Raw genomic sequence first — 12,199 nt, 5'->3', positions numbered from 1 at the left:
CCAACTCCAACCTCCTAACTCCACTCCTAACTACACTTAAAAGAAGAGTGGGTATGGTTTCGTAAATAACGGCAAAGTCAAGGGCATTGTGGCTTTGATTAGTGTTAGAGGAAAGGGGGAAAAAATGCGTGTTTACATATATATCTATCTTAAATGCTTATCATGTGATTAGAGTGGGAGCAACGGCAACAGGCCAAATTGTGATGGCCAGCAATATCCATGGCTGATATCACCTCATTACATGTGGCAATTGATCTATCCGTACGATGATTGTTTTCCTTAGGCTCCGTTTGTTTCTTTTTCCGCGTAAAATGGACATAAAACCAAGGGTTGGGGTTGGGCTTGTAGCTTTAATGGTTGATTATTTGTTCCTCAACCTTGAGGTCGCAGGTTCAATCCCAATTTACTTTACCTCAAAAAAAGGATTAACTATTTTTACTAGGGTCAGGCCTCTCTAGTGTACTAATGACTACTCTTTTACACTGAAGGGGGCTATAGCAAGTGTAAAAAGGGGGGTAAATATATCATTTCCTTTAACCAATGTAGTCCTTTTAAACATTTAGTGTAATCTTCAGGGTATTATATTACCATGTTTGCCGACAGGATATTTTTTTTTAGAGATCGCGCGAGTTTATTCATTCCCAAGTTTCAAAAAAAAAAAAAAAACATGAAACATGACTAACTATTGATAGATGTGATAAGTCTTTTTCTCCGTTTTACTACCACACGCCATGCTTGTTGATTGTAAGCAAACCAGGACTTCCCATAAAGCAAAATTTCGTCTTTGGAGAAATATCTCGTGTTACATGAGATGGAGGAGGGTATAACTAATCTCACCATTATTCTCACAATCATAGCTTTGAATAAGATGGCGCTCCCTATACTTTCACTCGCCATCCCATGCTCCTTCTCACGGCTGCCACCTTCTCTTCTACATTCAACTATACCTCGAAGAACTGTAAATATGGCTAAGCACATCACATGCACTCTAACCACCCAAACGTTTGAGGAGACGATTAATCGTCGATCAGCAAATTACCCACAAAGCTTTGGGGATTATGACTTCATTCAGTCACTAAAGAGTGATTACACGGTTATTATTGCACTCCATGGTGTTTTCTAACAATGATGCAATGGATTTGTAGTATAACTTCATTCAGTCACTAAAGAGTGATTACACAGTAATTATTGCAATTCATAGTATTTTCTATCGTTGATGCGAAGGATTTACATTGATTTTTCCGTTCATTATGCCATATTATAGTACCAGATCTAAATTTATTGTAATCAAACGTATGTCAATTTTCAATCACATTTTTTGTGGGGCATGTTAGAATATATTAGATCTGGTAAGCCCTGAGCCCAACACAAACTTGAGCCCCCGTCTCATTTCAAAATTCCTTAGAAAACATCCATGTACAAGGGAAAGTCGGCGTGCACCTAATCGCATGGGTCTGACACCTTTTCCAATGAAAAGTGAAAAATGGATAGTCCCACATCAACTAAGCACAAAAACTTGCCTCGTTCAGTGAGTGTAAGCCCAATGGTTTTCACCTTGGCATTCCCATCTTGTTTTGATGATTCCAATACACAAGTGATCTTTTATCACTAATGTGTTTGAATGTCTAAGTTGTAGATTATGATAAAGTAAGATCAAGGATGCTTGGATTGAAGGCCAAGAAGCTCACATTGGACCACCAATTGGAAGGCCAAAGTCATCAAGCAAGAAGTCATGAAGACTTGAAGACATGAAGAAATTCATATTCAAGACCATTTTTTGTCTTTTAGAATGTATTTGATCCAAACCTAGATTAGGCTTTTAGAGGCATAATTAAGTTAATCTCACACACCATAAATAAACAAGTGATTGTATTTGTGGAGTTCCAACACCTTGGAACCCTCATAGCAATCCCATCATGGTTGAGAATTGGAAGCCCAAAACAGAATTGAAAATCTGCTCTGCATAGGCTTCTCGGAACTCCGAGAGTTTTTCTCGGAACTCCGAGAGTTTTTCTCGGAACTCCGAGAATTCTCGGAACTCCGAGAATTATTCTCGGAACTCCGAGAAAAGGTCCAGTAGATCATTTTCATCTTCTGTTAGGATTCCCGGAACTCCGAGATTTTTTCTCGGAACTCCGAGAATTATTCTCGGAACTCCGAGAACACTCCAACGGTCTGAAAAAGAGCCGTTTGGAATTTTGCTAGAATTACCTCAATGCCATTGAACGGTCATATTTTGGTTTTCCTATAAATATGGGTGTTCTAAACATACAAACCATCAATCCTAACACTCTAAAACTTCATTTGAATATCCAAGAGTGAATCAAACTTCAATTGTGCCTCTCATCACCATCTTTAGGATTTGGATCATAGGCTCAAATTTGTACATCCATTTTGTAACCCTTGTGAGGGATTTTTCATTTCTTTCTTTCAACCTTCGAGTGTTGTATTCGGGCGAGTATTCGGAGAAGCGAAGCCCATTCTCCGTGGTGAGAATAGCCACCAAGGTTAAAGTTGTACATCCATTTTGTAACCCTTGTGAGGGATTTTTCATTTCTTTCTTTCAACCTTCGAGTGTTGTATTCGGGCGAGTATTCGGAGAAGCGAAGCCCATTCTCCGTGGTGAGAATAGCCACCAAGGTTAAAGCTATTGGGGTGAGGATAGCCACCAAAGTTAAAGCTATTGTAATTGGCATTCGATCTTCGCCAAGGTTAAGAAGATCAAATAGTGAAGCCATCAACGGGTTTGGTTGGTGGAGTGGAGTAGGCCTCGGATTTGAGGACCGAACCACTTTAAATCTCGGGTGCACTCTTTCTATCTCTTTGCTCTTTTATTTGCATTGCACCATTAGATTTAACTTGTATGCTTGAATATTAATTCTTGATCTCTTAATCTTAAAATCGGTTTAAAGGTTTTAAATTGGTAGATTCTATTTCTTAAAACAACCATATTCTCCCTCCTCATTGTGTTTCCAATCTAGTATAACTTGGGACCCCCCTACATCGGATTTTCAATGAGTCTATAAAATTCTTTACTCCTTCGGAGAAGGGAGGAGGAACTTCAACCATCCCAAACAGGACTTTTGTTTGATTCCAGAAGGACCCCAAAAGATGCTTTCCACCATTGATAAAACCTGTCTCATTGGCACACTCTCTATGGCCCTACCAAGCTTGTGATTCCATCTCCCTTGGTAGGTCCACCTTGAGGAGCGCATGTTAAAACAACCATTTTTTTTTATAACCACATTTTTATTTCACGTGTTACATACATACATATGACAGGGATCGGAAGAGGGTATAAAGATCCTCATCATTCTTCTTACAATTATAGCTCAACTAAGATGGCTCTTTCTCTCATCTCTCTCTCCAACCCTTGCTCCTTCTCACGCTTGCTACCTTCTCTTCTGCCTTCACCTACAGCTCCAGCTAGGAGAAATGCACACATGGCTATGAAGATTACATGCAGTCTAAGCACCCATATGTTGGAGACGACCATTAATCGACGATCAGCAAATTACTCAAAAAGTGTTGGGGATTATGACTTCATTCAGTCACTAAAGAGTGATTACACAGTAATTATTGCAATTCATAGTATTTTCTATCGTTGATGCGAAGGATTTACACTTATTTTTCCGTTCATTATGCCATATTATAGTACCAGATCTAAATTTATTGTAATCAAACGTATGTCAATTTTCAATCACATGTTTTGTGGGGCATGTTAGAATATATTAGATTTGGTAAGATCTGGCCATTCGATCATCCAATGTTAGTTTAATTACCTAGGATAGATTACGATACTTGTCTAGATAAGAATAATCTTCATTGATCTATTTTCATACTTTCCTTACTATCTTTTTATGTTTATACTTTAATTGCTCTATATAAACATTCATTAGGGTTTTGTGTAATCATTCTTGCATAGCCAGTAAATCCAATTTTCTCTCTAATCTTTATAGGTTCATATGTACGAGAGACAAATCGAGAAGATGAAGGAAGATGTGAGGCGTTTGCTCAAAAGAGTGGACCAACCCTTAGCTCAATTGAAGCTGATTGATACCCTTCAACGCCTTGGTGTGGGATATCACTTCAAGAATGAGTTTAAGGAAGCTTTAGGTAACATATCCACCGATGAAAGCAGCATGAGGATGGAGGGCGATCTCTACGCAACAGCTCTCCGATTTGGGCTCCTTAGACAACATGGGTTTGAAGTCTCACCAGGTAAATTTACTCTCATGCCATAACAGTTTTTCTAAACTTGTTGTAATCCCTGAAGTTTGTATTTTTCGTGAGAAACAGACGTTTTCAATGGCTTCATGGACGAGAAAGGCAACTTAGTGGCATCACTTTGTGAGGATATAGAGGGTATATTGAGCTTGTACGAAGCTTCATACCTAGGTTTCGAAGGGGAGATAGTCTTGGACGAGGCCAAAGCATTCACGATTAGGTATCTCAAGGATTTCAAAGAGAAGAAGTTAGATCAAGACTTGAAAAGGCGTGTCGAGCATGCCTTGGAGCTTCCTTTCCATTGGAGGATGCCAAGGTTACAGGCTAGGTGGTACATAGAAACATATGTTGGAGAAAAAGACATGAACCCTTTCTTATTTCAGTTTGCTAAGCTGGATTACAACATGGGGCAGGCTACATACCAGACCAATATTAAAGCTGTGTCTAGGTAAGCACATATGAAATATCACCCTTGTACAACTCTCTCTCTCTCTCTCTCTCTCTCTCTCTCTCTCAGATACATATACATCCATACATAGATACAAATATATATATATATATATATATATATATATATATACATACAAATATATATATATATATATATATATATGTATATATATACATACATATATATGTATATATATACATATATATATATATATATATAAATATTACTTAAATGGGAATTGCTAGCGTCCATCGCAAAAGGCATTTCGCGGCTGGTATGTCGCATGTCAAACCACCCAACTTGTTAATGGAGAAGGCATTTCGTAGAAGGCATTTCGCGGCTGGGCTTTATTTAATTATAAACTATGGAGATTTTATATGGTCCCTGAACATGAAGTCTAGTGTCGGGATCACGGCCCTTGATATTTGATCCAAAAAGTAAGCTGCAGTTGTATCAAATATCAAAGGCTGTACTTTTGTCATACTGCCTACACAGGACTCGATGCTTGGGCACCCTATAATTTCTCTAAATTATAGATAGGGGACTGATATCTACAGTACCATATTAGTTATGATTATTGCACTATTTACTTTGTTTTAGGGCAATGATGAATTCGTACCCCCTGCAGTTTGCATACGCACCCCTTATACCATGATTTGACGTGAACCAGTGCTTAACTTTAACACTTTTTGACGTCAAATCACGCTTTAAGCGAGCGTATGCGTACTGCAGGGGTGCGAATTTATCATTGTCCTTGTTTTATTCTTTTTTAATTAGCTTTCCATGACTTTGCGTAAATATGGGAGTGTCTAGGTAACTTTGCAAAAGCAATTTGCAGCCTTTTCTTTTTGGGAGAAAAGGGCTAGGGGTGCAACTTGGGTCGGGCTCAACCCGAACCCGACGGTTCAACCTTTGGCTCGGGTTATATGTTGTCATTTTCTCGGGTTGGGTTGGGAAAAGCCAACCCAATTTAATTTCAGGTTAGGTGAGGGTTGAGGCCTTGGCAACCCGACCCGACCCGACCCGAGTTGCACCCCTAAAAAGGGCCAACTCATATGAGTTAAACAGATAAGACAATTTGAGGTGAGTTGGCTTTTGTCTTGTAAAAAAAGAGGGGCCACAAAATGCCATTGTCCATTATTGCAATAATCACACTCCCATCTTTTTTAACAAGCTTTTAGCAATGTTCTAGTTGGCTATTGGCAGATGATAGAAATCCAAAAAAGTTATGCATGGCCAATCAATGACGGTCTGAAAAAACTAGTGGGGCTTTATCATCAGTACACTGGTGCTGATATCATTTCCGTATACATCTAACGGATGTCAAATTGCCAACTCTTATGAGTGAAATGGATAAGAAAATTTGAGAGTTGGCTCTTGTGTCTTAGAAAAGAGGGGCTGCGAAATGGCTTTGTCCATAATTGCTAATTTGCAATAATCACACTCCCATCTTCATTGACAATTTTCTATTTAGAGGATGATAGAAAGGGGAAGGATATTCCCCTCCCCCCTCTACGGATAAAATTCCCCCTTTAACGTTATTCGTTAAGTTTTAAAGGCAAAGAAAAATGTTAAAGGGGGTGAATTTATCCTCAAGCAGTAAACCATTCTCACAGAAAGCGTTAGGGCTGGTAATTTCACCAGTGAAAACGGGGATCCGCCCCACACGGGGCGGGGATTCTCCGACTTGGAGCGGGGACGTGGACTTAAAATATTCTCGAAAGCGGGGACAGGGGCGGGGATGGGGGTGGAGATGGCCCCGCCCCGCCCCATTTTAATATGCAAGCCATTATCAATATCCACTTATTTTAGTAATGTTTTGGTATTTTTTTGTTAACAGTAAATATTTCTTTTAGGCTAGTGATATTGGCACTACCATATTTTGATAAGTGCACAAACACAACTTGTCTTTTTCCTTTTATGGGCGTTAAAAACCTTTTTTGAGTAGAGGATATTTAGTCCAGGACAGGGGCGGGGCGGGGATGGGGAATAGATATTCCCCGCGAAGCGGAACGGGGATTCCCCGCCATCCCCGAAGCGGGGACGGGGACAAGGAATGCAACATCCGGCCCAGCCCCGCCTCGCCCTGTTGCCAGGCTTAGAAAGCGTTAACCGTGGGGGGGTATAATTTCCTTATAGAAATCACTAAAAATTAATTGACCGACAATAAATTAAGGGTGATGATATCCCCCCCCCCTTATAATATGATTTGACATAAAGTTGCCCACTTTTCACATCAAATCAGGTTATAAGAGGAGTGTGCACTTAATGCAGGGGGAGTGAAAATATCATCTCCCTAAATTAATGAAGGCCTAAAAAAGAGGGAAGTTATTATCAACACACTGGTGCTGATATCATTTCTGTATACATGTCACATTTGTCTTTTTCTGTTGCTCTTAACTCATAGGTGGTGGAAGAATTTGGGACTTGGTAAGCAGTTGAGCTTTTCTAGAGACCGTTTGCTGGAGTGCTTCTTATGGGCTCTTGGAACCATGTCAAAACCAGAATTTGGATACAGTAGAGAAGTGGTTACAAAAGTTAATCAACTAATAACAACCATTGATGATGTCTATGATGTCTATGGCTCAATAGAAGAATTGGAGCTCTTTACTGATGTTGTTGACAGGTAGAGAGTTTGTATGTATATTTGGGATCTCAACTAGAGAGTTTGCCAATATTCCAGGACCCTACAATACTTGTCAAATTCTAATATATCAAACATTTGATGTACTTTTTGCAGATGGGATGTTAACTCTTTGGAAAAACTTCCAGAGTACATGAAGATATGTTTTATGGCTCTCTTCAACACTACCAACGAAATGGCTTATGTGGTCCTAAAAGAACAAGGATTGGAAATCACAAGGCACCTGAAGAAACTGGTAGTGCATTCATTCTTTCCCTTATCAAGTTAATTTTCACTCTTTGACAATTCAACTGTAATTTCAAAACTCCTCCAAGCCATTGTTAACTCACTAGATTCTAGTCCCTTCAATATGGATGAGTTCTTGTTCAAGTCCGAATGTTTCCCTCAACGTTAATCAAAACATCCCTCAACGTTAATCAAAACACCTTTGACTCTCCTGTTGTGACTGCCTCAATTGTCTACTCGGTTGGGCAACTAACTACTAGAACAAACCGCATCGAGTTGACTAGGATTCGTACACCCTCATTTTAAAAGTAATTTCATTATCATGCGCGCCCAATTTGTGTTTAAGATATCTAATGAGAGGTTTTATTTAATTTAGTGGGCAGATTTATGTAAAGCATACCTTGTGGAGGCAAAATGGTATTGCAATGGATATACGCCGACACTTGATGAGTATCTAAGCAATGCCTGGATTTCAATATCAGGACCAGTTGTGCTAGCCCATGCTTATTTATCAGCGAAAACAAAGATAACAAATGATGCACTTGATTGCATAGACAAGTATTCTAACCTTTTACGCTGGTCGTCGATGATTCTTCGACTTTGGGATGATTGGGGGACTTCAAAGGTAAATTGCCTATACTTAGCTTCTATGTTGCACTATTTAATTCGCCGACTTAATTGTATATTTATAATTTTTTCAACATTATAGGACGAGCTAGCAAGAGGTGATGTTCCCAAATCGATCCAATGTTACATGCACGAAACAGGTGCAACAGAGGAAGTTGCTCGTGAACATATAAGAGGTCTAATTAGTGATACATGGAAGAAGTTGAATAAAGAATCTTTCTCCTGTTCCCTTCCTGAATCTCTAATCAATGCTGCATTGGATCTTGCAAGGATGTCCCAATGCTATTATGAATTTGGTGATGGATTTGGTTCCCCAGATAAAGAGACTGAAGAGCGATTCAGATCATTGCTGGTTGAACCCATTTCGATTAAGGAATAAGAAGTCTTATTTGGTCTATATAGATGATTATCAATTTCTTAATAGTAGATATCGGATGATATATTAATGTAACATTATTTATATGATTATGAACTTGCAATAAAGAGATTGAAATAGACTTTGCCTTTATAATTATTTAAAACCCATTTTATGTTGTGGACTGACAAGAATATTTATATGGAAAAATACGCTCATTGGCAGAAGGAAAAAATCCATATCCAATAGAACAAATCTATAGTTACACACACACATATGGGAAAACAATTTCTGAGCTCGAGCTCTGATGGCTTTCTGAACTCAAGCATCAAAAACTCAAGTGGGGTCACATTTTTGGAGTGATCCAAAGCATTCATTTGAATAGACCTCACATAGATAGGGTGTGTACCAAAAATCATGTCCATAGGACCATCCTAACCCATCCAAAAGTGGAGGGAAAATGGACATATACTGTTTCTCCACAAACCTGCCCATTTTTCCCTCCACAAATGGAAGGGTTAGGATGATCCTAACCACCTTTGTTTTTGTGAACACCCTATCTATGTAGGGGTCTTTGAAATGAATGCATTGGATCACCCCAAAAAATGTGGGCCCACACTGTTTTTGACCTCAACCTCAGAAACAGTTTTCCCTACACACACACACACTCACTAGTAACCCGGACCCATGCTATGTATGGGTGTAAACTGGCGGGCCCTGCCCCATCAAAGTATGCGTCGCAAAATAGTAGGAATCACACTCAAAATCAGAGCACAAGGCAAACCGATGGGAATATTTCTGAAAATTTTGATGAAGTATGCAGAGAATTTGTATCTAAGACAAGGATGAAAACTCCCTTGAATTCGTTAGGATTAACATTTTGTACTGTGCTAATGAAACTCCCAGGACTCAACTATGGATGTTTGTAAAGACCATGCAATCCAGCAGTTCTTCAGATTATCAGAATTACAAACATATCTGATCCATATTCATTCTCTTCTTAGTAATGCGATGACAGAACCCCGAAAAATAAGTGGTATTAGAATGAAAGAAATGAGCACAATATTATATTTTAACATGCCCCATAAAACATGACAAAGAGTTTCTAGAACACCGGAAAATTCAAAGATGAAAGTGATGGAATGCCATGAAGCTTTCAAGGACTCTTCCATAGTTCCATGTAGGGAAACGATCGCCTCCTTGAGCTTATAGCTCAGCTCCACACTTTTAACTCAATCTCCACTCAACAAAATGTGTAATGATCCCAAAAAAGTGCTTTCTATAGGCTCGACCAATCCAAGCAGAACTCTATATCACACAGTAAGATGCAGAGACATTGAAATTAAGAAACATCAAGTTGCAATACAGGAATTGAATGTAACAGTTTCTTAATTTCAATGTCTCCGCATCTTACTATGTAGGAACTGAATGTAACAATCTTATTCTCAATGTCTCTACATCTTACTGTGTATGAACTGAATGTAACAATTCATGTCGAATAGTTTTTGGATCCATTAGAACTAGAAGAATTCTTAAGAAGGTGTTGGGTATATAATATAACCCATGTATGTTCTAATATAAGCCCAAAAAGATAATTGACCGGTGTAGTGGGCCTATTTGGGCTAGAGCCCACTAACCTATTAAAACCCTAGTGTATCTAATATATGTAGGGGCTGGAGGCAACAAACTTGGTATTCCAAACTAGATACCATGGGTGTAATGCTTCAAGCAACCTCTTGCTTGAACTAATTACTCTAACAGAAGGCAACTCATGTATTATATCTTGGAGCCAATCTGATAATAGGTGTAAGGATCTAACTCAGATTTAGGCAGAATCTCCAAAAGAAAATTCGTGAAAGAGCCTCTGAATTCAAATTCTGATAAAGTACAGACTCAGAGCCGGTGGAATTTGTTAAACCCTAATTTGGGCATGAGATTATAGCACACAAGAATCGATTTGGGCGTGCTATTATCGGCCGTGAAGAACCCTCTTTGCCGGAGAAAACATCAACGAGGGTTCTAAACTCCCACATCGGCTTAGGTCACGGATTCACACAGAGATGGTGAATTTTGGGCAGATCTTCAATCTTTCTTTCCCACCTGCAAGAAGCTTAAAAAGAAAGAAGAGAGACAAATTTCTTTCCCACCTGCAAATCACCCATTAAAAGATTTTTAAGATATTTGTAGAATCTTCTTTGGCTTCTTCAATATTTCTGTCCTCCCTTTTTGGCTTTTTCTAATCTGGGCAGAGAGACCATGTGTGTGAAGGATAGAGAAGAGGTGGGTGAAGGGATGGATTTTCATTCAAGGATTTTGAATACCCAGATCGAGAATTGGGAGAAAGATTCTCAGATTAGTCCCAATGATCGGATTTCTTCTCCCATTTTGGGTGAGAAATCTGAGACGACACTATACAACCGCCGGTTGATTCTCGCTGGAATCAAACAATTACACACACAGGGGAAGCAAACCTCCCTCGGATTTGGGGATTATCTCGGAACCCTTTCTCACGGCAGTTGATCTTTGGGTTCTTCTCTCTATCTCACTCTGGAATTTTGTTTTTGGGATGAAACCCATCTTGACGATACAAATTTGGGTATCTGTTGATTTGGGTCAAAATTAATTTGGTGTCTGAATCCCTGCTTGTGGCTGCAAGTTCTGGTGGCCTAAAACTGCTTATCCTTGGAGGCCGACCGAACAGCAGCAGTTGGGTTTGGTGTGGATTCTTGTGGCCAGTACTTCTTGCCGTCGGGTCCCTTTCTCGTTGGTTTTGCCGATTTTTTTTTCGCAGGGCTATTTCTGGCGAGAAATCTGGACAGGATTTACAAGATAACAACTGTGTAAATCACGAGTTATACAGAAGGCCAATCTGTTTTGGGATTTGCAACTGGTTTTAGACCAGTTCTTGCCAACTAGTTTTGCCGACAGTTGGATAGTCTGAACAACCCTCGCCTCGGGTTTCGCCTTGGCTGGTTCTTTGTTCTTGGTTCACCCCCTGTAAATCCCAATAGGTTGGGTTTGGGTTTTTCCCTTGGTGGTAATCTCTTGCTGTTGGGCTTCATCTTGGATATCTCGGATTCGAGTTTGGATTTGGTTCGCGACTTGGTTATTCTTATTTGGTTATCGCGCTTCGCAAATCAGGTGCACTCTTTCCATATTTTATTTTGGTAAATTAGACTAAAATGGACAAGACTGTAATTCCCTTTGAGATGGTCAAACGTTAATCGTTTGGACACACCATATAAGGAAGCTACTATGTTGGTAGATAAGGCTGAGCCTAAAAGTTTCACTACCATGTTGAAAAAAAAAAGGGCCAGTACTTCTTCAAATTGGTGGTCGGATACAGAAGCCATTTGTCATGCTCACAACTCAAAGAAAATTTTCACTGGTGTTATCGAAGTAAAGGAGACTGGTACAGTGGCTAGTGGAGCAGACATGGAGGTCACTCACACTGGTACTGTGAACTTGGCCCTTTCTTCAGGTAAACAACTAACTTTATAAGATGTTAAAGTAGTTACTATTATTTTGGTATATGCACTTCATTTATATGTGGTAGAGTACCCAAGAATTTTGGTGAGGACTTTGTCACCTACCCTTTGGAGAATGATCCATCATCCTATCAGGAAGTGATGAGATCTAGGGACTCTTTGTTATGGGCAGAAGCCATTCA

General features: G+C 39.4%; 1 protein-coding gene across 1 annotated transcript; it reads left to right on the top strand.

Annotated features, from left to right (window-relative positions):
• Positions 1 to 3,313: 3,313 nt before the first annotated feature.
• Positions 3,314 to 8,669, top strand: LOC143889633 (alpha-terpineol synthase, chloroplastic-like). Its single transcript, XM_077393910.1, has 7 exons — positions 3,314 to 3,572; positions 3,960 to 4,221; positions 4,300 to 4,675; positions 7,086 to 7,304; positions 7,419 to 7,557; positions 7,924 to 8,172; positions 8,257 to 8,669. Exons 1-7 carry the CDS (start codon positions 3,342 to 3,344, stop codon positions 8,551 to 8,553), a joined length of 1,773 nt encoding a protein of 590 aa, XP_077250025.1. The 5' UTR covers positions 3,314 to 3,341; the 3' UTR covers positions 8,554 to 8,669.
• The last annotated feature ends 3,530 nt before the right edge of the window (positions 8,670 to 12,199 follow it).

This window comes from Tasmannia lanceolata, unplaced genomic scaffold, assembly GCF_043159265.1.
Source record: "Tasmannia lanceolata isolate RefF3 unplaced genomic scaffold, GAP_Taslan_0.1 ptg000013l, whole genome shotgun sequence".
Taxonomy (NCBI): Eukaryota; Viridiplantae; Streptophyta; class Magnoliopsida; order Canellales; family Winteraceae; genus Tasmannia; species Tasmannia lanceolata.
This window is presented reverse-complemented; position numbering and strand designations above follow the sequence as displayed.

What these genes read in the sequence shown, in the direction of transcription:
- LOC143889633 (XM_077393910.1), top strand. Translation starts at nt 3,342, where the DNA reads ATGGCTCTTTCTCTCATCTCTCTCTCCAACCCTTGCTCCTTCTCACGC. An exon ending in CACTAAAGAGTGATTACACA is followed by an intron (nt 3,573 to 3,959) that starts GTAATTATTGCA and finishes TAATCTTTATAG; the next exon opens with GTTCATATGTACGAGAGACA. An exon ending in CAAGGCACCTGAAGAAACTG is followed by an intron (nt 7,558 to 7,923) that starts GTAGTGCATTCA and finishes TATTTAATTTAG; the next exon opens with TGGGCAGATTTATGTAAAGC.